We start from the raw sequence: 24,973 nt of genomic DNA, 5'->3' as shown, positions 1-24,973 counted from the left end.
TCCGACTGCTGCTGCACTCAGCTGTGCTGGTGCTCCATGGAATCACCCACTTCCCCTCTGCTGGGGCACCACTGCCTACCTCAGTTCTCAGCTTCACTTACATACTCAAAAGTGTCCCTTTGCTTTTTGTCATGCCACCCCTTCATGAGACACTCTACAGCAGAAAGGGAGCTCTGTAAAACCTGTTATTCTGTCTTTGACAAAATAATTCCACATCTAGGATTTAGCTAAATGCATTGGACTAAAAGGAGCTACTACAAACTTGGCTTGTTTTCTACCTTTGCAATAATTTTATATATTTTATTGTTCTTGAGATCACTGCAGTAGTTCTCCAGTCTTGTCAGGGAAGATACTTAGATTACTAGATACTCAGATTATGGATGATGCCAAAGCCAGGGAAAAAATGGAAAATCTAGATATTCCAAAAAGAACTTGTAGACTGCTGCATCTTAGGTGTTCCACAGGAATGGCAGGAGAGGTACTGAAGCAACCACATATACATGCAAAGTAAATAGTTTGCTCTGCCACTGCATTAGCAAGGAAACCACTTCAAACAACTCTCTCTACCTAGGGAAAAATGTAGTAATAATAAGCAATAGCATAAGTCTCCACTCCTTGCCCCAGAGGTTGTCTACTAATCCTTAGGAGCCTTTGGACTCTTCAGGCTTCCTTTTTCTATCCTCATTTGTCACTGGAAAAATATTTGTATGGGTCACATGCATACTGCAATTCAAAAAAAAAAAAAAAATTATTAGAGAAAAAATGTTGGCCAATGAATTCCTTTATATATGTAAAGTAAACAAATTATATATGTTCTCTGATGAAAACAGAAATTTGATACAGAAGCTAGAAATCTCTCCTGCTTGTGAATTGCTAGAAGCCCATTGTGCTGATGCTTCTGAAAGGGAACTGAATACGTTTGTGAGGGTTTTCTTTTCTTTCATTTCAAAAGCATTCTCTGGTTTGAGATCTCCCCATAGCTAATTAAAACAAGAGCACAGGGTGACATTAGTTATGCACCAGAGTGGGAGTCAGAAAATGTGAGTTCAGTTCCCAGCCCTGCCACTGACTTCCTGGGTGACTTTGGGTAAGCCTCTTGATGTTGATTTTCAAAAGGCCTCTGGGGCCAAATTTTCATATTGAAGTTTGGTTTTCAAAGGAGCTCAGTATCTAGTGATTTCCATGATGTTGCTTATGGCCAGAATTTCAAGCAAGAAATATGCTGAGCTCATTTGAAAATCAGGCTCTTAATCTTTTTCTGCCTCAGTTTCCCATCTCTGACAGTGCTGGTGAAATACTTTCCTTGTCTGTCCTGATTGTTTAGACTGTAGCTCTGCACTGCCAGAATTGTCTTTTCATGAATGTGTATAGTGTCTTGTACAATCTTGTTTAATCTCTATTATGGTTTTTAGGCATTACTGTAATGATTGTTACACTGGTGTTCTGTTTTAGCAAAGAAAGAAACTAATCAGAAGAAAGCCTAATTATTGTGCTGTTTCTTGGATTTGAGTGAAGATCTATACTGATTTCTTTAGTTTACTTGGGAGGATGTCATGTGGAAAACACCAAAAGCTGTACTTAAGATCAGGGTATGTAGGTTAGCTGACTTCTCTTGTCCCGCAGGGACAGTTAATCTATCAAAGCAGCCGGTTAAGTCGGTTTGGTGTGATTTGATTTGTCAAGAAACTTATTGACTGTCTCCTACTACCTTGTTATCCTTTAGCTGCTTACATTCCAATTGTTCAATAATTTGCTGAAGAAAATTTTCAGGCACTGAGTGGTGTGAATTTCCATACACCTTCCTGTCTCCCTGGTTAATAATGTGATTCTGTTTGCAGTTCCTACTGCACCAGCTCTGTTTGCAGTTTTCCCACACTGCTTTCATGCTCTTGCAACATCTCAGAGCAACATAACATTCTCTGTTGGCAAAGGCATAGTGTGCTTCTTTACTTCTTAAGTGCTGTTTGCTTCCTGGGACCCACTACAACCCATTCCTGAAATTCCAGATCAGCATTGTCAGTGATAATCAAGCTCCTGGTTTCAAGCTCTGTGCTGTACAAGCCAGACGCCAAATGTAGTAACCCAGGAATGTGTGATTGCAAAGACTGTCACTTCCCAAGGAACTCTGCTTACTGCTAAATGACTGCCCCTTCCACATACCTGTGGGTGTCACTAATACGGTGACTCTTCCCTGCTAGGTTTGTCATATATGGGTGGCTAGCACCTCAAGCAGCTGAAAGTTTGGAAGTGATCATTTCCTATGTTTACAAAACCAGCATGCACTTGCTGCTGTTTTCCAGATTCCCCTGTACTCCCTGGTTAGAAATAGTTATTATTCAAGAATGTGCCCTGTGAAGAGTCTTTTTTGATACTTCATGTTTTCCTTTATGTGAAATGGGATGCTGTACCTTGATTAGCTCTGCAATGAAAAATTTAGCAGGACACCTCTAGGAAGTATATGATCTTCGCTGTTTTTCAGTTAAAGCTGAGTGTGTTTTGTCATGGGGTGAGCTAAACTGTATCATTTGTCTGTGACTAGAATTTTCTATTGTTCCATTTTTCAAAGGAGAGACTCCCTTCTTAGTCTTTACTAAAAGTGCTTTTCATTTTAATGTTCTAAATTGTGTTACATGTTCTAGTATTGGCATGTATGCCATGCCAAGGTGGTATTTTATTTCAAAGAGCTATTATCTGCCAGGGCTGGTATCTGTAAATAAAACCTTGGAATCAGGGAAGTACTATAGATGGTTTGGGTTTAAGAGAACTTTAGAAATCATCTAGTTCCACCCCCTCTCCTACGGACATATTCCACAAAATCAGGCTGCTCAAAGACCCATCCAACACTTTCAGGCATGGGGCGTCCACAGCTTCTCTGTTTCAGTGTCTCATCACACTCATAGAATGTCTTCCTCACACCCAATCTAAAATGTCCTCTTACAGTTTAAAAGCTCTGCTCCTTGTCCTGTTGCTGGAGGCTCTGGTAAAAGGTCTCTCTCCAACTTTCTTACAATCCCCCTTTATATATTGATTTAGTCCTTAAAAGTTTTCCATTCCTTCCAGTTACTGAACTCAGCACATTTTTACTAGCTGTATCTGAATGTGTAGGAAAGGAGGAACCTTAAATTACCTTTACAAACCAGAGAGTCCCAGTAACACTGAGCCAAACTAAATTCTGGGTTGTAAGGATGTGCTTGATTTCTGATGTGAAAGAAGCAGTGACAAAAAGGTGATTCCTTAGGGTAGCTCTTTTATATTCACTTTTGGTTTTGTTCTGTAATTAGTGCAGTTTGATTATTTCATTTATATTAAACTGTTCATGATAGAAACCCCTGATCTTCTTCAGCATCATGTAGGGATTGTACGTGTTTCTACAAGGGCTGATGTGCCAGCCAAAGAGTGCAAGGGAAGTTAATAGTCTTTAAGAGGTTAACTATAATGTTATTCCATTCTGGTAATAACTATAAGACTAAAATAAGGAGTGTAACATTAACTCCTTTGCTAGAAAGATGAAGATTGTGCAGGATGCCCTGTGATTTATCTATGCGCTCGTTTTCCCTGTTACAAAGCACCAGTGACACTGCAACTGCTGTCCCATCAATTCCATGTTAGCTTCCCTTGTTCTGCTTGTCCTGCTCTGCCATTCTTGGTTCTGCTGCTGTGTGCATCTGTGCTGAGGCTGTTCAAGTCCTTTCTCTGTCCCAATTCACTCCCCTATTAAAGCTGATCTGGAGAAGAAAGTGTAGGCATAGAGAGACCTTGAGGGTTTAAAAAAGACTTTGCCTAGTGTTGGACCTAGTTAAGCCCCTTGCAGTCATCCCAGCATGTTTGCCATAAAGCACAGTCATTTCTAGATTGTCTAGAATCTAGAAATGCAGAATGTCAAGGTGAAGTCAGAAGTGCATGTTTTGTGATACAAATGACAGCAACAGAACAGTAAGAATTTTCTGATGCGTGTAGCATCAAAGAAGATACACTCTGCCAGTTACACTCCTGTCAAATGAGAATCTGCAGGAAGGGATTTAAAATAAATATCAATCAGACTTAGAATTAACTACTAATTACCATCAGAAGGTACTAGGCCTCTGCAGTTATAATCCATGAGTATTTATAGCTCAGGGCTCTAGCATCGGATTTTTTCCTACTGACTGCCACTCAAGAAGCCTAATCTTATATCACGGGACAGGTTGAGAAAAATCATCTCAAACCCATGACACCATTATGTTTGGCTGTACAAGCCAACGATGACATTGTTTTGGAGGATGCTCTATATACTGAGATTAGGAACACTTTTTGTTTATTTTAGGGAACATTTTACTGAGGATTATTACAGTGAAAGTTTGCTCAGTGCGCACAGCATAGTTCATGCAGAATGTCTTCGTACACATACAGGCAATATATCACCCTGCTTTAATCTAAATGAAAACCATGCAGTTTTATGATTGAACAATGGCCAATCTGTAAGTCCCTCTTAAAACACCCCTAAGCAACAACTCAGTTTTATTTTTTATTTTGTTTTGACAATAATTATTTTTTTCTTTTTGTTTTGAAGTAGTTTAGCAAAGACATATTATTTTATAAGTATGACTTAATAGAAAATTACCATGTGTTCTCCAGCACAAGTGTTGGTGCTCTTAGAATAAACAACCAGATATTGTGCAATTACTAGAAGATACTGGGTTTTTTCTGTGTTGTATTTTTTGCTTTTAGTGCGGAACTGATGCATTCACTAAGAAATGTATTTGGAAATTGTTCAGAGCCTTAGTTACTCAGGGGTAAGAATGTGTGGTCTAATGGGAAGGACAATGGTCTAACACAGGGTGCTGGTGGTTCTGGATGTATTCCTGCCCTGTGCCTCAGTTTTCCACTGATGAAATGGTCACAATAGTATAATTGACCTCTTTCTATAGTGCTTTATGTTCAAGAGAAGAAGGGTGTTAGTACTTCTACAAATCTACAAAAAGATTTGTTGCTTAAGAAAAATTCTTCTAAGCAAGTTGTCAAGGCTGTGGGCTGGTAACCAAGGCAGGAGCAGAGCAGGAGGTACATCTCAGAGGCATTCCAGGCAGTGCAAAGCTTCAGAATTCAGAACAACTGGAGTGGTAAAGTTTATACTCAAAATACAGGAAAAAAAAAAAATTCTATTAAAAAACTTGGGAGATGAACACAACTTCTCTTTTTATACATCCTAATAATAAAGCTCAAAAGGTTATGTGGATATATATAGTGCTTCACTGCACATTGAATTATATTCACTTGATGCTACATTTTAAAATTAAGTAAATTCATTCTGAAAGTAGGTAAGAATTTTAGAAAGCATTGTGATGTATTGAAATGCATCACTAAGAAGAGAACTGCAAATGTTGTCCTCATTAAGACTAATTTTAAAATAAAATATAGCACCTAAATATTTCTTTCAAGTGCTTCAACATTTAGGGGATGAAAAAAAGTGTATTTTGTTCCCACCATTTTGTTTTCACATTTTATTATTTGTATTCATGTCTTTATTCAAGAGCAGTATTTTACATCAGTCATCTGGTACAGAGAAGCATATCTGTTCTCCCCTCCTTCCTTTGGGTGAAAGGAGCAGTGGAGCTGGTTTTCTGTACTATAAATCTGCACATTCTCAAAGGTGATAGATGGCTCTTTCCTGTGCTTTCTCTGCAGTTTCAGAGTTGCTGAGTCTCTGTCATTCTTGCCAATCACAAAATCAACAGGTTAATGTTCAGGTATTATAGCTTCATCCCTCTCATACTATAGCTTATAAATATTCCTGCCTGTGTCCCCAACACATGACAAACTCCATGTGTCTGTATTCACAACTCTCCTGGCACCAAGGCACATTATTCTAAGGTGTTTTCAGAGACCTGTTTAGAGTAGGAAAACAGTGAAGTCTTTGTCAAAAAGTCTTGTGAGGAGAATGTGAAGAGACAGATTGAAATGGCAATCTGAGTGATAATTTTCTAGGGGTATGATCATTTGGTGTAGCAGCCTGTTGGATGGACTGATAGGGACCACTGCTGTGTGGTCTGCTTGCCCCATCACTGCTCATTTTGTTTTCTGTCTGTTACCCTGGAATAGTTCCGTTCAGGAGGATATTCTGGCAGAAGCTTTTTCCACCTGAAAATCTGTCACTGGTTCACTTTTTCAGAAGTGAATGTCTACAAGAATGTACAAATGACATACTAAAATAGGCAAAGTGACTCCCAGCCACAGGGCTTACAAGATACATGATGTAACCTTTTGTTGACAGATGTCACAGACATGATTTCTGCTTGTAGGGAATACATGCAATGGATTGTTCTGAGAAAATATGAGTTGAATTTACAGAATAGACCATCCAGGGACTGATAGGGACTTTTGCAAAAATGGATGGGCTCCTGTCTGCTGTCAGTAGCAACAGCTGTCCTCTCACTACTCCAGCCCAGGATTAACCATGCCTTCCTCAAGCCCAGTGTGGAAGTGGATTAGGCTAAACAGCCAAAAGGCACTCCTAGTGCAGAACAGGAGTGTCCACACACTGAGTTAGTGCCAAGTAGTTAATGCATTCTGTATTCACACCCTCGCTTATTTTGCAACTTCCCTGTGTAGGCAAGCCCTACATGTTCATGTCATTTGATGGTTAGCATTGCATCAGTGACATTCCAGATTCTGACCACAATGTTAGTAATGGAAAGTGGTTCATCTTTTAATGAAATGGTAGGCTTTTTTTTTCCTGGTTGCATCTTTTGCAACTTTTTCTTTTATGTGCCTGGAGTGTATTTCTTCATTTTTTAAATGTGAGTGATATTCTTCTCATCTCTGATATATGAAATGATGCTCTCTAAGCATAGCAATTGCCTTTATACATTATACTTCATGAGGCAATGATTGCTCAGCCTTTTTTCTTCTGAAGAGCGGGAGAACTCCAAGTAATAAAAATGTTCTTTACATATATTTGGAATTTAGTAGCTTGTGTCTGATATATTTTTTCCTCATAAGATGTTCTAGTTTTCATGCTTCACTCATACTGTGGCATCCTTAACACTTGTGCTCCATTGTCACATGCCTGGCACGCATTCATGTAGACCTAGAGTTTCCTTGTCATTTAAGCAGTCTCTTTATCAGTTTGGTTTATTTTCAGCAAATCTCTGGTACTTAACCTGCTTCTTAAGTTTACATGTCATCGTGGGTGATGGTAGTTAAGATGGAAAAATATGGCCACCTTAGGTTTTCCAGAAATAGTAGCTCCTCTGAGCTTACTGATGAGCCTTCATGACATATTTTTAGGTAATCTTCACCTCCCCCAGCAGCTTCTTCAGATCGAGTCCAGGTAGCAGCAATGAGGAAACTGCAGTTTAAAATGTCATCAAAGGACTTTGAAGTCTTTCTCATGTTCCTTTGCAATAACAGAAGGATCAAGAAAGCTGCCTATGTGTTTGCCTACCAAATTGCGTGAGTTATGTGGTTTATAATCAAAGATATCCTTTCTGTTCTACTGCACAGTAGTTCCCACTGCACAACTGTCTGAATTTCCCCAAATCTAAAGTTGGAAAAGTTGGTGTCTTCTCATTTTGATTAGTGTGTGAGTTGGTTTTGAAGGGTTTTCTGGAGTTCTTGTTGTTTTTTTGGGGTTTTTTCCAAAAAATTTGTAGCCACATTTTATTATTAATATATTAAACAGTAGATTGTATCTAGCTGCAAGTGTTTTCCAGTCTGCTTCACTTACATTATTTCTGCAAGAGTTGTCCAATAACATTTCCATCATATCACAGTTTCTCTTGATTTAAAGGCCATTCTGGAAAACTGGCATAAAGCAGCTCTACCCAGTACTGAAAGGGTAAAATGGGAACAGTATTTCCATTTACAATAGTGTATTTTAAAATAACTGTAGCTTAGTGGGACAAAATACTGTAAAATATACAAGTGGTGTGAATTTGATGGCATTAAAGGAGTTTTTAGAGGATTGCTGTTTAGTGCAAGACATGATCCTTTCCTTCCCCACCACTATTTAAATGAACTAAAAATTCGTTAACACATTCATCTAACCTGTATTTCACACTTCAGGAAAATAAGAATTGTTTATATTTACAGGATTGTAATTTTATTTTGGATTGACCAAATGTACCTCTATGTGCTTTTTTGCACAAGTATCTGTCAAACAGGGTACATACAAAGCCCTTGGCAATAAATTACCAGCAACTTTCTTGGCCTGGGCAGGAGCAAGTAAATTTGCAATTGCAATCTGGAGCAACATGTTAGAGGCCACCTTCCTTAGATCAACTTTGTATTGCAACACCAGCAAGTAATCAAATTGTAATGTACTCCAATGCAAAGCCTAGTTTGGCTTGGTTGGCAAATTAAACTATCGCATGCCTCTGGCAAAAAGCACAAAGCCTTTGAACTGTTTGACTGCAGCTGTAGCTTGCACACCTTATTTTCCCTCTTAAAAATCAAATTAAACTATAACCTGCAGCCTCTGCAGTAATTTTCAAGGAAAATTAAGCTGTTGCTAGCCTTTCTAGCAGAGATAACTGTCTCTAATCAAGCTGAAAGGTCCAGGCCAAAATTCCCCTCTCCAAGTTTAGACAAATGCATTGAAGGAAAACTCCAGGGCTTATTAAGTATGAAGATTTTACCTCTGACTCAGGAACTGGCCACAAATTGCTAGAGACTAGGATAGTTTGCCAGGAAGGTATTACTCTCTGCTTCCCCTTTTCTTTCACTCGTACAGCATTTACTGCAGATCCATCCCTCAGGAAGGACACTGGACAGTTGTTCTGGTCTGCTCTCTGGACTGAAGGCTAACCCAAATTCCGAGCAGTGATGGGCATGCTGACCCACTTTCAAACATTACCTGATGTTTTCAGCAGTGTCAGGTCTTCCTTTAGACTTGGCCCTGGCCCTTCCTCACCCCAGATGCCTTCTGACTCGTAGAGCACAACTTTCAGATGTGACAATGTCCTTCACCTCCCCCACCTTTCATTATTTTCTGTGCCCTGCTGGCAGGAACACTTGGCATCTGACTTGTCCTCATAACATTGATGTTTTTCTTGGAGCTCTCAGAGATAGGATTTTTCCCAGCCTGGATGAGTTGCTGTTATTTCTATGGAGTCAGCAGTACAATAGACCCTCTTGGGAGCCAAGACCTTGTCTGTCTGGTGGCTCAGGCTTACAAAGACTCAATCCCACATGCTTAACATTGCCCTTTGATTCTCGGGATTAGTTTCTGACTGTGGCAGGTGAGAAGGCAGAACAGTCCAGCACAAAAGGAAAGAAATCAATTGAGTTTACATTGCAACATGTACTCACTGAGAACCAGGTTAGAGAAACAGAAATTGTGGAGAGGGCATTGCTGACCCTGGGAGCAGTAAGCAGACAGCAGTCTCCTGGTTGTAGAAATAATGACAGTGGAGAGGATTTTTCCTCTCAGGTTTTTTTAACATGTATATTATCTATGCTTAGTGTAATTCACAATCCAGCAGTTAATGTCTCTACACTATGGTTTTTCTATTTAAAAGTTGGCTTAAAAGTTCTCAGTCTCTCACAGCAAAGTAAAAACTGAGCTAAGGCATGTTAGTCACAATATTATCAAGAGATGAAAGTGATAGAGATATAAATTAATACCAGCTTTTAATTAAAATAGAATAAGTAAAAAAACAGCTGGCAGTTGTAATATTCATTATGATGTGTTACCAAAAATAGATACCTTTATAAGAATGCAGTTTTATTACAACAGCTGTAAACATCATTGCTGAGATAGACAGATAGAAAATGTGTTACTAATACTCATAATATGTTTCAGTTGGCTGGAATGGAAAACTAGAAACTGTTAAGGCTCTTAATATGTGATCTTTCAGACTACCAAAATAGACGTATGCACTTCTGTTACTTAAGGCAACATCTGAATTTTGGGAACAATAACTTAGTGTTTTCTGCATCTGGTTTTAATTTGCAAAGAAAACTAAATTTTATTAAAATATAACCTGACTTAGCTGAAATCTCTATGATCCAGTTTTTTTATTTCTTTCTGTAGTACAGTCAGACTTGAAATTTAGATCCACCAAATTTTTATACATTTAATTTGGTAAAAAATCCCTTTGACCTTAATGAAAACATCTTCCAATATGAGGCTACAGATACAGATCTACAGTTTAGACCGTCTTTCTGACCAGCTTAGTATATGTGTGTTTGTTGTGTAATCTGTGCAAAATTTATTGTCACTGAAAAAAGTTACTTTCCTTTCTTCTGTAATGTAGAACATCAAGCAATAACAACAAATCTGTGGGTGGTTTATCTGATTTATGCTAATTTGCTATTGACATGCTTGAGGTATTACTTGCATCATCCAAGTCTTGCATATTTGTTTTTAAAAATATTAGCTGCTTATGAAAAGGAAATATTTTAAATAATGATTCATTTGGGCTGTGATCACCTCTTGAAACCAGGGCCCCACTCTGATAGGTTGTATACAAAATCATTGCAAATGAAGTGCAACCTGAAGTGTTTAAGATAAACTTGCAGCAAGAGGACAGTTTGAATCCAAGAAGATTAATATACCCCACCTACAAGGATTAGGTCTCAACTCATGAAATTTCAACCATTAAACATGAGGCATCTGAATCACCTCCAAAGCCAGTATGGGAAAAAAAGTTACCCCAGCCTGAGATTTAGCTCACATAATTTAAACACCTGAGGCCTTCAGGGGAGGCTCAAGCACCAGTACAAAAGCTTGAGCTCCTATTTTTGAACTTGGATGCTTCACTACAGTCTCCTAAATCCTTGTGTCAGTACCTAAGTAAGCATACACAGAAGTGATGAGGGAAGTGGTGACTCTTTAGCAAAGTCAGGAGTTGCTCCACAGGTGAATACTCTTCCAGAAAAAGGCACTTACATGCATATCTTACAGTGTTGGATTTTAGAAGTAAAGTCACAGGCACAAGCCCCACATTTTAAAAATTCACTCACTTTCCTTGGCACCTATATAGTGATTTAAAAAAACAAAAACAAACACCTTTTGTAAGGAATCCCCTGTCCTAGATCTTGCTATTACTGGTGCTTTCTATTGTCACTGACTGACGTGATGCTCAGGTACTCTGGAATTTCATGCCAAGCTGATGGGTTGAAACTAAGTACAACACATAAAAATGTGATGTTTTCCACAGGAAAGATTAGAGCTGCAATATGTCAGAATTTGCAAATACGTGAATTTAAGGACAATATGAATTTCTTGTTCTTTGTTGACATTCCTTGGTGGAAAAAAATCATTATGATATTGAAGTAAAACAACCCATGCCAAAGTTGCCACCTGCCAGTAACTCCAGTATTTCTTAGTCTTAGTGTCTTAGTGGGATTTCAGCCATTGCTTTGTATTTCAAAACCTTCTTTTAAAAAGAAAACAATTTTTTTTCTCCAAAAGTTGTACTTTCTTCAAATACTATAGAATAAACTATATATATGAGCAATCTAAGAATAATATATGTGACAGTTTTTTTCTGAAAACTGGTGACTAAGACAAGTGCATTTCTGGTGCCCATACCATTGCAGTTTTGGTACTTATAGTTAAATTGTGCCCACTTTTTCCTTCTGATTTGCAAGTGTTTGCCTTTGTTAGGTGGTCAGTATCTGATGAAGGTATGTTAATATTCTTGGAGATTGAAGCCTTGAAATTATGATTGACATTGGACATTTGAGCTCCTTCTCCCCCAGAATCCACACCCTGTTGATTGCATGAGACCTTAGTAGCAGACATGGAAATATCATTGATGATTGCCTGAGTATTCCTGTGGTATTCATAAGAGTAAAATCCTAAGATGATTTGGGTTGGAAGGGACCTTAAAGGTCATCTAATTCTAGCCCCAATACCTGGGGTCAGAGCACCTGGGTCAGAAACTTTCCTAAATGCTTGGAATATTGAAATGGAAAGAAGGGCAAGCTCTGTTAAGGAGGAAGGTCTGGAAAACAGGCCTGGCATACCAGGAGGTGCTGTGGTGGAGTGATGGCTGCCACATCAATGCCAAGAGTCCCCCAGCCAGAGCTGTGCTGGCTCACGGGGCAGCGAGCTCAGCCCAGGCTGGGTGTCAGAGGTTTTGGTTGCTCCACGGGTGATGTCTGCTGGTATCATCCGGAAGGTGATGGTATCACACAGGCATGCAGGATTGACCATAAGTTAGGAAACACTGGTCCTTAATAGATGTGGAAGACTGAATACCAGGGATGCAAAGATTAGCTGATAGTGTGCAACAGCAGCACAGGGAACAGCACAGGGAGACGCTGCAGAAGGCAAATCATGAAGTAATTCTAAACTCTCTGTGTTTGCTTGTGTTTCTCACTCCTCCCTTGGAGTTCAGCTTGTCCAGCTAGAAAGAAAAATGTTCTCTTTGCTTGAGACACCTTGAGGACTGCACCCCAGGGCCCTTCTTTGCCTCTGCAAAGGCAGAACTACCCCAAAGGAATGGAAAGCTGTGGCAGGTGTAAAGTTTGCTGTTATTACCAAATAAGATTCAAAGATAAACAAATGCATTCAACTAAAAGCCTAGATTTACAATAACAGAGGAGAGATAGAAGATAATATGTATGCATTTTATTAAGGCTGTAGTTATCTCTCTCTCTAAATATATATAAATATGTACATATTTGTCTGTTCCTTAGCTGCACCAAAAGTGTCTCAGCTTTTGACTTTGGCTAACTAACTTCTGCATGGAACACTGGTTGGTGTGCCCATGGGTGCACAGAGTTGCTTATACCTTGCTTTTTCCTTCTGCTATAGGTGAGGACCTGTAGCTCCTCCAGCTCTAGGTGGATTTATTCTCGTTTCTCTGCCCTTCATTCCCTGGCATTAGGCCACTGGGTGTTATCTGGGAATTGTCAGTATTTCGTTCTGCCGTTCTTCCTTAAGGGTACTTCAGTAACATTCCTACTGTTCATGACACTTTTTAGGTTTTGTTTTTCACTAATTATAGTCTTATCAAAATACAGCAGTGTTGTATTTATTCCGTGAACCCCTTCATTCTTACGCCCTGTGGAGAGGTGCCTGCCCTTCACAGAACATGGGCTGGAAGGGGTTTCAGAATATACACAACACAGACTCAAAGTATCTTAGACACAGGAGGCTCAGACTTGCATGATGTGATCCCTGGTTTATTGTATGTGGTTCGTCCGGGGGCAAGAAAGAGGCCAAGATGCCTCGGGTGCTCTCTCTTAAACCTGGGGGAGGGGGTGGTCAAAAATACAGGGGAGTTACAGCCAATGGGACAGGGGAAGGGAAAGGGAGGTTTAGGTAAGGACTGACATTATACAAAACCAAGGGTGAGTTCTTCCCTTGGGACATACCATAATTTTTAAATGCACTACAACACAGCAGCATCACTTTATAAATGATGCATTATGATAAACGGTACAAATTCCTTTTTAAGTGTGTACAGTATATACAGGCTATGCAGAAAGCCCATTTATGACACTCAAACACAAATTAATACTGAGGGTAGGACTGCCAGATCTGCTTCACCTCCTCCTTTGCTAGGTTCTGAGGACTCACCTGTGTGTTACTGGGTTTTGATGAACTTGAATCGCAGATCTTCAGGCCAGCCTGCTCTCCTTCCCAGCCTTTCTTTCTTGGCTGTAGATAGCCATACACACACACACACAAACTTGTTACAATATAAAAATCCACATTTTCTAAAAGACATTATAGTACAGGTTTTTTTTGCAGTGTCTTGTTCATGGAGTGGTGCAGAAACATGCTGTGGTATTTTAGATACCACATGTGAGATAGTGCTTGGCAAATGTTGACTTTTATTAGCTTATTTTAAGTATTAGCAATCTACATTAAATAAGAAACATTTTTTTTCTTTTTTTCCCATTCTTCTTTTCCATAAATCAGATCATGATAAGGACACCATTGAACAAATTGATGAAGATATAGCTGTAACTCGGAGTCAGATGAACTTTATTTGTCCCATTACACAGGTATGTATCACTGCTACAGTAATTGACAGGGAATAGTTATTTCATATTCTTCATTGGTTTGTTTATTACAAATCTGCAGTACCTGTTAAACAACATTATATTTAACAGCAAAATCGTATAAATTTTAAGCATTATTCGAGAAGAGCAATACTGCTTGGGAGGAAAACCCATGTAAGTAGGAATGTAATTTACCAAGCAGGACCTCATCCCTTAATTTGACTGGAATGCCATGTATAAGTGGCAAAAACATTTCCTGCTGTTTCACATAAAATCTCAGAAGAAACATTTTCAAGGACATTATCAGTTCCTTTAAATCAGTCCTTACTCATTACAGATGACAATGAAGAGGCCAGTACGGAACAAAGTCTGTGGACATAGTTATGAAGAAGATGCCATTCTAGAAATGATCCAGACTCAAAAGCAGAAAAAGAAAAAAGTCCGGTAAGCTAAAAAGAATGTGTGGAAAAGCTGTTTGCTTTGCTGTGTAAGTGGAATTTTACTCCACTTGTTCTAGGAAATGTATTTGGATTGGAAAGGCTGCAGGAAGTAAAACCTCAGCATCTGCCCAAGTCACAGTCTCCTCATTAGTACTCGACATGTGAAGGTGCTTTTCTTTTTAATGAAAACAATGTGTAAGGAAATACTTAGGAATTGTGTGGGGAAATAACAGCTACTTGTAGCTGCACAACAGAAGTAAAGAGATTTTTTATAGCCATGACCAACAAAGAGAGACCTCAGTTTCCTAAATTTTAGTTGCTGGTTTGTTCCTGCTGCTTATGCAGCAAGCCTTGAAGTAAATGAAAAAAAAATTTCCTCCATGCACCTTCTTTTGCAGTTGTATTCCAGTGGAGCTCAGAAATATGAAAACAACTGAGTGTTAAAGTAAGAAATATTAAACCACAACATTTTAGATAGAACAGAATTTAGGAATGAGATCAGATAATGCAGTTCAGTTCCTATCACGATGCAGTTAAATAATTCTTTCCTTATATCATCAAAATAGTCTGTCACTTTTCCACATGGGATGTATGTTTTTGAATGGAAAGATCTAACAGTTGAATTTTTAAACCTCAAATTCTCCACAGTAAATTTGAAAATGAGAATTATTAAAAAAAAAAAAAAGAGGAAAAAGAAAAGAGGATTGAACACAAATGTTTTTTGGAGCAAGTTGACAGGACATGTCATCTTATCATTGATTTCACATTTGTTTTTACCTCCTGCTCTGGGGCTGGTGGAAATGGAAATTTACTGGTTGTGGACTTCTTAATAAGAAGTCCAGTTTGCTCAGGAAGGTCTGTCAGAGACCAGCAACTTGATTTTCCTGAAGATAATGCCACAGGTGGCTTATTGCCTCCATCTGTTGCTCTGGCATTTCTGTTAGACTCTACACAGTCCTCCATGGGCGTTACAAAGGTGGAGCTGGAGTTTTTATTCCATGCTCCTTCCCAGCTACAGGAAAGCACTGCTATAAAACCAAGCATCAGTTGGAATGTCCAGCCACTATCTCAGTGTCAAGATAGCTTGAAGAACAAGATGGAAGTACCTTGCTTGTGTTATGAAGTCTAGGGAAAAATCTGGAACAGGTGCAATATACTGGGAATAACAACAAAACCAGCAACATGGATGGACAGAAACTTGGCTGGAAAAATGAACAGGAGTTGGGAAATAGCTCGCAAGTTGGAAGAAAGTGAGTGTTCTGGAGGATAGAGAGAGGCTAAAAAGCATGTGCTCAACTGCCCAATGACAAGAATACCTTCTATGATACTGAATTCAGGATGTTCGTATCTAAATATTTCTCTGTTGTTAAATCCATCAGAATAGTTTCAATTTAGGATAAATTGTTGTAGTGGATCAAAAATTTCAGGTCTGCTGAAAAACAAATAGGTTCACATGACTGAATTTTATTTTACCTTTTAAGAAATGGAAAGAAACTCTGGACTTAAAAAAATCATATCAGCTGTACACACCTAGCTTTAAAGGCTACCTTATACCCAAACTGAAATTATTTGTGCAGTCTGAACACTGGCAGTTCTTAATACTGAGCTTTTAGCTTGCAGCCTTACCATTTTTACAGCAGTTATTCCAGTGCTAGAAAATCACACATACAGCAATTCCACAGCTTCTCTGTAACTAAATTAAGGACTCCTTGGTTTTCTCTGCCCAGTCTGACCAATCTACTGTAATTTCAAACTTTCTTATGAAAATGCAGTTGTTTTGAAAACCCATCATCTGCTGTGGTGGGAAAACAGGCCAGCTGTTCCAAAAAGTTCCCTGTTTCAATATCCCAATCCCATGGTGTGGCTGCTGGGCTGTGCTCCTGCCAGGGATACTCCTGTGGGAGCAGGTGTCCTGGCAGAGCAGGGCATGACTACAAGATCCTCACTATTCTGACTCTGGAATCAGAGCTGTTGCTCACTCTGGAGACACAGAGTGGCTGTTTCCTCACAAGTACTTCCCAGTTGGAATCCACGGGATCCCTTCAGTGCCCTTGGCAGTGCAGTGCCTGCCTGCCAGCCCTTCAGCTGACGTACATGCAGCCCTGTGCTGACAGATTTGTCACACACTCCTTGAGGCAACTCTTACGTCTCTGGGTTTGCTCACTATTTTCCACTGCCTGGAAGGACATACTAATACTTTATGCTTACAGGAAATGTGGGAAGCTTTCTGAGCACTTGTTATTCATTAATCCAGCAAGCTATTGCTCCGCTAAGGTGATAAATGGGAAAACTGAGGCACAGAGCAATTAAATGACTGATTTATGACAAACACAGTAAGCTGTGGATGAATCTGGAGTAGAATGGTCATGAGTACTGAATGTAAATAAGTTCAGCACCTCAGGAAAAAGTTACTTGAAGAGAGGAAAAATTCAGGAAAAGTGTTACTTCTGACTAGAGGTATCATCTGTATGTTTAGGCCACCACCAAAGGAAAACGACCTTTGGTCCCTGAATATCTTTCACCTTGGTGTCTTTATCTGGCTGTTTCAAGTAGTTATAATCATTTTGTATTTGATTATCTTCTAGAGGCTGTTAATTTGACCCCATTTCTCCTTTCTGAGCTTTCACAGCTCATAAAAGGTCAGGTTGATTTTTACACCAACTAGATAGTCCACTGATTCACCAGTCAGTCATGGCAAGGCTCATTCCCTTTTATTTGTTTCCCTAGAAAATAATTTCCCTACTTATCTACCAGTGAAGATTATACTTCTCCACTACGTATTAGTAAGGTAAGAGGTATTTATCTGCAGTTTGTAGAGGACTGCAGAGAGATAAAGCAACAGAGAAAAGTGTCCATGCAGTGCTGATATCATTGCTGATGAAGGCAGCTTCTGTGCTTGAAGCAAGAGAGTGATCAACAGGGGAAAGGCTTCATCTCTCACTGTGCTCCTTCTTTCCTTCCTTCAGCTGATGATTCTCACCAGTTGGGATAGATTTATTTTTTCCTATGTAGAGCTGGTGAAGAGGACAAGAGGTAACAAGGAACTGGCAGAAAGAGTGAATCCCATAAAAAAACCCAAAAAACTAGCAGATGTTATGCAAAAGCCTTTATCTGACAAATACAAATCTTCCAATTCAATGAAGTTTCTCTTTTCTTTCTAACAGATGCCCTAATATGGGCTGTAGCTATGTTGATGTAAAAGGATCAGATCTTGTACCAGATGAAGCACTTAAAAGAATGATTGACAGTCAGAATAAACAAAGCTGGTCAACACTGGACACGTGAGCTGAATATGCTACTGCCACAAAGAAAATTTGTTATTAGACGTCTTGTGAGATAAGTTGCTGATTCTAAATAGGTTGTATAACTGATTGTTATTTGTTAAATATTTCATTTATAGGTAAATAATTGTTAAATGTTTCATTTATAAGTAAATAATTGTTAAATGTTTCATTTATAGCCAAAGTTTAGCCTCTGCTGTAACTGAAAGCATTTTTTGAACTCAGGACTATAAGGAATTCCAGTTAAACTTGTTTGGGTTTTTTCTACCTTCCTGAATTTCTAAAAGCTTGCATTTGATAAATAAAGCACGTTTTGCAGCATTTAAACTTCCTTGTCAGCGTGCTAGTTTCTTCAGCGTATTAGAGATGCAGATCCTGCCAGCATGTAATAATGAGTGTTTTGCTCTATATTGCAGACAGTTCTGTTCCTGTCTCTGTAACTACTGGGAATGCTTGGAGTAGGGCACTGTGACCAAGGATTTTCATTGCCTGAGACCATGCCCATGTTTTAACACAAACCTTGGAGATGAATTTTCATAAAGTTCTGCACGCTTATATATTATTTCTAGCCACAGAGAACAGCCACTCAGCTTTGAGGATCTTGCCCTTGTTTTTAGAATTTTTGAACTCTCTGCCCTGACTTAGGCTTTTCTTTTGAAATTCAGAAGCATTTAATTCAGGGGTTTTTTTGCATTTGGGAGTCCCAGAAGGCTTTACCTTAATATTGTAGGCTAGAAGACTACAATTATTTACAGAAGTATTCCAATAACTAAATTTTAGCTAGTACAGATATATTGTAACCATATGCCTTGGATTGAAAAGCAGTTAGTTTAATTTTATATAAGCTTCCAATATCTATGCTTTTGGGCACTGATCCAGAAAAGAACTTAAACTTTGTGACACTATTTATTGTCTAAATTGATCTGAACACATCAGGCAGATAAGGTATATATGTACATGAGTTAGAAATAGCCATAGGTAAAAGGAGCTGCCTTGGTAGTCATATGGCAATTATCTCTTGGTATACGTTAAGCAGAAAATACAGGTTTCTTTGAGCTTTGGGATCCTTAACGGGCTAGGTGGTATTTTCCTATGTATTTTTTCAGAACGTGCAATCCAACATTTCTTGTAAAATGTAGCTGAGGTACCCATGTGCTAAGGTTTTCACTCTGGGTTACTGTTTGCTAACAGCTCTCCTTTCATAGACCATTATTAACCCCAATTGCACTTAAGAGCACAAACCACTTCAAGCTGAAAATTGTTATTTTGTAATTGAAGAATATTAATCTGCAAGCTGATTTCATAGCTGAAAAAGAGAACTGAACATTATTACTTGCACTGGGTTTTTGTGTTCAAAACACTTAATGGGAATTGGCTGGCTAATTTTCATTATGTGGTCTAACCCCCGAGGTCCATCTTTTCCCAACTCAGCAGTGAGCGTGGGTGCTTCTGCCACAGAAGTCCAGCAGAAATAGCTGAAAGGGACTGGGGGATGGTTGAGCAGTATGTACTTGTTTGTATTTTTGTGTGTAAAATCAGGTCCCTTTTAAGATACCTCAGGGTGCAAACCTATAGTTTTTAAGGTGGGTCACCAATTTTCATTTAAATATCACAAGGGAGGATGTTAATGATAGCATTAAAAAAAAAAAATTAAAAATGGAGGGGGGAGGGGGGAGGATGTCTTTTTGGTTTCACCTTTAAGTTTGTGGTTAAATTTATTCTGAAACCATTTCTAAACAGAACAGTCTGAAATAGAAACTTGCATTGGTTAAACAAGCTCTGCAGTTTTTGGCAGAAGTGCACTGACAGTGTCCTCCTGGATCTAATTCAACCCCTAGTGATAACCAGCCTCCCAAGTTTTCAGATGCAAAGATGTACATGCATTTTCCATGGCCACATGTGTGTACCTTCAGTTTGTGTAGGTGTCAGGGTTGCTTGAGTGCCTTCCAATAACACATAACATTATAAGTGGTAAATTATACCCAGATTCCTACCAACAAACTGGTGGCAGCAGGTTTGGTTTGCTACCTGTGGCATTTGTACCAGTATAGCCTTGGATTGCTGCAGTTCCTGATATGGTTCGTTGCCCTCGTGTTCCAGTGAGTAATGCTGTGAGGGAGATTGCTGTCTTGGTTACACCTTGTTGTCCTACGTGAAAAAGAGGCTTGACCCATTACAGTGCTGCACTCAGCCTCTGTTAGCTAATCCACAAGTAATAAGGTGAACTGCCTGCTTAAGATGATGCAGCTGGGAGAAAAAAACCAAACAAATCTGAAGCAACACTTGAAATGAGAAGAACAAATAGGCAAACAGTCACTTACGGCCACTCTAAGAGGAAAGGTATTTTTGGATGTTCATATTCCTGCTTCAAAATACATCATCTTCCTTCTCTCCTTTGCTAGCATAAGCCAGGCAGTGTCAGTGAATCAGAGCACCTGAACAGCAAATGAAGTGCAGCCTAAGTTCTGAAATCCTTCCTGGTTTCACCTGAAAGAAATGGACTGATTTTTGGCAGCTGCCTAGCTTTAGTAACAATTACATCTGAGTTGGTTAGGCATGTGTATTTAAATAGAGATAGGTTTATTTCTTTTATCAGCAGAGATGCCTTTTTTAAAATATGGCCATGTTATCCAGAAAAAGAGAGATAGTCATTCACTTGTGTCAGGGTTGCTGGTAAGAGTACTTGAGTTCCATAAGAATCAGTGATGCACCACACAGGTTCAAGTGCTAGAATAAACTGGCTGCGTTTACTGAAATCAATGAAGTTCTCACCAAAACGTTTGGCATTTCTGAATTTAAACTATAACATAGCATCCAAGGAATCCTAATATGATGAATGGTATTTTGTTTTCCTTTGAACCTGAAACTTGAGCCATCCTGTTGATTTTGTCATGGCTGGTTCTCTCTTGTTGGTTCTTACAAGTAATTTTCTTCCTTAAATTGAAGGATTCCAGGGTTGGCCATCAGCATCCATTGCAGGTAGCAGTTAACTATGTGGAGGACAGACTAACCTTGGCAACTGGGGAAGGTTTCTGTGCCTGTCAGCTCACCTGGTGCAAGATACAAACCACTACTGATTCACTGGGGTGGCTGCAGTTTATGGCAGCTCTTTGCTCTTTCATTTGCAAAGTTCAGGGTTTGTTGTGCAGCTGTGATCTCTCTGTTCCCATGCGCCCCATGTCTCCCCCAAACTCTTCTCTGGGAAGAAGTAGCTTGAAAGAGTTAAAGAATAAAAATAAGCGTCTGTGATGAATAAGCTGTATGATCTGTATGATTCACAGAAGTGGAAACTCAACAGCAGTTAAACCTTCAAATCTTAATCTGCTTTGGCTATACGATATCATATGTAAACAGGCATATGTTAACAGTTCACAGGGTAACTTGTGTCTCATTGTCTGACGTCAGAAATTTTGCAATGATATTTTAAAAAAGAAATTCAGAGGTCAGGTGGATTTTTTTTTTTTCTTTTTCCGTAAGGTGTGCTTTACAAATGAAGCAAACCTCAGTGTAGCTGAGAAGGATCTGTCTCTGCTAGAGAAGTTCCACATAGTATTTTGAAGGATTAAAGAAATGTCTAGGCAAATACTGAATTAAAGAAAAGGCAAGAGAGATCCACATACAACAGCTTTCAGTGGCACCCTGAGGCACAACCTATTAACACAGCTTGCTCTCTCACTTGAACAGATTCTTCCTGTGAATTCTCCATTTTACAACTAGAGAGTCTGAAATTTTCAAATCAGTGAAGCCATGACGAACAAAGATAAAAACTAATCAGGCAGGCATCTCATGGAAGATTTAGCACACTTGTGCTAAAAGGAGTGCACATTCCTCTGAATCAAGGACATATTAATCATTACTTCTCTGGAGTTGTGATCTTATTCATTCTAGAAAAATCAAAAAAACTAAGTCAGTGCTCCCTTGAGATATACCCAGAGCAAAAGCAGAGGCTGCAGGAAGTGATACTGATGACTCAACAGCCAAGGCCAACACACTGCCTTATTTTAGACAATGTCCTCTTGAATACTCATGTTTCCTCATGAGTGGCTGATGACAAAGGTCTTACCTACCTGTGGTCACAAGTACCTCATGACATTTTTCTCAAGTATTGTGCTCTAGTATTGCAGCTAGAACTAGCTTAGAATTCACTGTGCAACTTCATTAAGTTTCACTGCCATTTCAAGTGAATCTTAATCTTCACATTCCCTAAAAATCTTCATGTGTGGATCCTGCTGTGTCCATTAACTAAACATTTGCCTAATGGACAGTGTCCTGTTATACAGTGAAGAAGATGCACTTACAAAAGTGCTTCCTGGAGTGGAAAATGTTAGAATATTCCAAGGTCAGGTCTTCTACAGCCAAAGCCATAAGCTGATGGCTCCTCACTACAGATACTAGTACTGACTGCAAATTCCAAGTCTTCCATAAATAATAATTTATTTGCTGGTCATAAAGTAATTATTGTTAATGCATAATATTTCAAACACCTGACATGGTCACAGAATGCTCAGAGGAGAATCCTGTGTGTAGGTGCCAGCAGATTCTAGGCTCTCAGCCAGTAACTATAAAGAGCAAAAACATCAGATTGATTGTTAAGCAAGTAAAATTCTGGAATGGGTGTACATCATCCAGTAGATACCCATGTATGTGCTTAGTCTCTTGATGCATGAATAATCCCAGTGACTTGACAGGACTGCAGCAGTGTGCAGAAAACAGTGTGTTTCATCATTTCAAAGCACTGCAGAAAAGGCTGTGGTGGGCTGAGAAGAAAGCCTGCCTCTTTTGCTTGTTCTGATGTTAGTCCAGACCCAAAGACAGAGCCTGAAAGCACAAACATGAATTGAATTGCATGGGAAGCTTACCAAAGGAAGTGTTTGCTTGTAAACTCAGTATGAATAGGATCTTCTCTGACCGCAAGGGAAATGGAGACACTCATTCACTGTCCGCTTGTGCAATCAACTTCTGAAGTAAAAACAGGATTTGAGGTCTAAAACCTGAACCTTCACACGTCTTTCAGGCAACAGAAGAAGCCTTCATGCTCTTCAGTTAGTAAAGGAGCAAAGTCAGGAGGTGCTGCTCATAAGACTCCTTGGATTTGATAACAACAGGCTTATCAAAAGGGAATCATTGAGAGTTCCGAGCCAGAGCAGCCCTAAGAGCAGCTTTTGTGTGGGCTTGAGGGGAGACATCTGAACACCATTACATTGCACTCCTTTTGATGTCACTACGTGCTTGTCATGTGTTTTATATCTTAGCGGTGAATCTGCCGCCAAGTTCCACAGTGTCTGAGTATGGCTGTGGGTTATCACAGATGCTGTTCTGCTATAAAAAACATTACTTTTAGTTCTTTATCACCTGGCCATACGACTACTCTTTGAGCCCCATCTGTGCAGGGTAATTCTGTACACCAGTAGATTATAGATGCTGGTTTTAAATTGTTGGCTTTCAATCTAGCAGTAGTTTAACTTTCATTACATGGCTTGAGATAACTTTTAAAATAAAGATAGTTATTTTTCATAGTTTCCCAATAGTTTAATATTAGCCAAAATATTTGTATCCCTTGCCTCTCTCATCCATTAACTAAAATAAAGACTTTTTCATTTTTTCCTGTAGCAAGCAGCCAGTTTATTTATAAGTGCCCTAGTCTAATAGAGATTTATTCTGTGTGTCCCATGAGACATACTATCAAAGTTACCAGACTTGTCCCAAGCACTTGGGAAGTGGGGAGATGGTTACACAATTCTCATTGCCTCTGGCTGCTCTAGTTATAAAGATAAAGGGTCAGAGAACTGGAGCAACAGAGATAATTTTGTGAGCATCTAAGGAAAAGCAGCTGCTCCAGTGAGTGTAAGCACTGGCTGAGGGCAAGGCAGGTAGATGCTTGAAAACCACGCAACAAAAATTCCCTTAAATAAAATAACAGGAAAGGGAAGATCAATGCCTGACCACCAGGAATTCTGGATTCTTCAGTCTTCATCTCACAAAAGCTGCTTGTCTGTTTCAAAAAAGAGAAAAATATATGAAGAGCAATATTCACCTTGCCATAATTCTGGCAAATGTCTGCTGAGCAAGACCCTTCCCTCTGCTAGGATGTGCCCATACTGTGCTGCACATCTCACAGGTTCTTCTTTCTACTGCAGTCCCACATCCTTGCCTAGCAGCTGGGACTCTAGGAAGCAAGGAGACAGTGAGCAATCCTGCTTGCTTTGACTGGCCTTTTTTCCAAGGCAGGATCTACTTTTTGTAATGATTTTGCAATGTCCTTTGACTGACAGCTTCTCAGACTTTGATAGTATTGGGAAGGTGCCTGTTGCACACTGTTGTCCTTTTCCAAGCATGAAGACTACTGAACTGTACTTACAAATGTCATCCCTGCCCACCTCACAGGTACCAAGTCCCTTTGGAACATCAGGGCTGGGTGATGGTTCCTTGTATTCTGCTGGCTCAGAGCAGTTTATTTTTTCTGGCACTTGGACAGCAGGATTCATCCACAGAGTCAATGTTTTATCCCAGTGTCAGGTCTGTAATTGTGCACTGATTTGTGTTCCACAGTGATTTTCAGTGCTGTCCACTGGAGATGTGTAACATTGCCCTGGTTCATTTTGAAAGGCTGTAAAGCCATTCACAGGCTCAAATTTCACCACAGGCACAACTGGGAATTACCATGACAGTCTTCATCACATATGCTAAGCAGGTAGACCCTGAAGAGTCATTTTTGGGGAAGGGGGAGATGGAATGATGAAGGCTTGTGCAGAGAATAGAAGGAAGACCCAAAAGATAACTTTTTATTTCAGGAGGAGACTAATGCAGGAGATAAGCCTGGATGTTTAAAAGACAGTGGTGTGACCTGCTGTCAAACAAGGTTTGACAAACAAACACAAGGCTGCTATGGCAAGTGTGGTAGCCCCATTTTCTGCAAAAATCTTATAATACTGAAATGTTGCAACAGTTTTTCACAAATCTCTTCATTCCTCCTGTTCACAGCACTGGTTCCTAACCAAACTGGGGTTGCACGCAAGCACTGGCAGAGATGGGCAAGGAGGACAAGTTTCAGCTCTCTGAGAAAGAGCATGCCATGCAGGTCATCAGACACCATCCTTTGCATTTTTTTTTTTTTTTTTTTTGGCATTTTGGCCAAAATTAGAAAAACCAGAAAAGCCAAAGTGGGAATCACTTCTCTGCTCTGCATCTTGAAATTAATTTGGTGGGGATGGAGGGGAGTCTGGATGTGGACCTTTTCCTATGTTCTGTATCCAAAACATAAGACTATCTTAAGTAATAATTGCTACTATATGTTTAGCCATGACATTAATG

At 39.4% G+C, this 24,973-nt stretch overlaps 1 protein-coding gene across 2 annotated transcripts in view; it reads left to right on the top strand.

Moving 5' to 3' along the window:
• Positions 1-17,989, top strand: part of NSMCE2 (NSE2 SUMO ligase component of SMC5/6 complex) — a 125,482-nt gene extending 107,493 nt beyond the window's left edge. For both annotated transcript variants that reach the window (XM_014254483.2, XM_088057283.1), the window contains 3 exons: positions 13,859-13,944; positions 14,279-14,385; positions 17,546-17,989. In XM_014254483.2, the coding sequence (XP_014109958.2) occupies positions 13,859-13,944; positions 14,279-14,385; positions 17,546-17,666 (314 nt within the window). In that variant the 3' untranslated portion in view covers positions 17,667-17,989. The remainder of the gene's footprint in view (positions 1-13,858; positions 13,945-14,278; positions 14,386-17,545) is intronic.
• Positions 17,990-24,973: the final 6,984 nt, after the last annotated feature.

This window comes from Pseudopodoces humilis, chromosome 1 (assembly GCF_049639895.1).
Source record: "Pseudopodoces humilis isolate 2021_Gansu_Grassland_sample_001 chromosome 1, ASM4963989v1, whole genome shotgun sequence".
Lineage (NCBI taxonomy): Eukaryota > Metazoa > Chordata > Aves > Passeriformes > Paridae > Pseudopodoces > Pseudopodoces humilis.
Note: the sequence above shows the minus strand (reverse complement) of the source record. Positions and strands in the feature narration are given on the sequence as shown.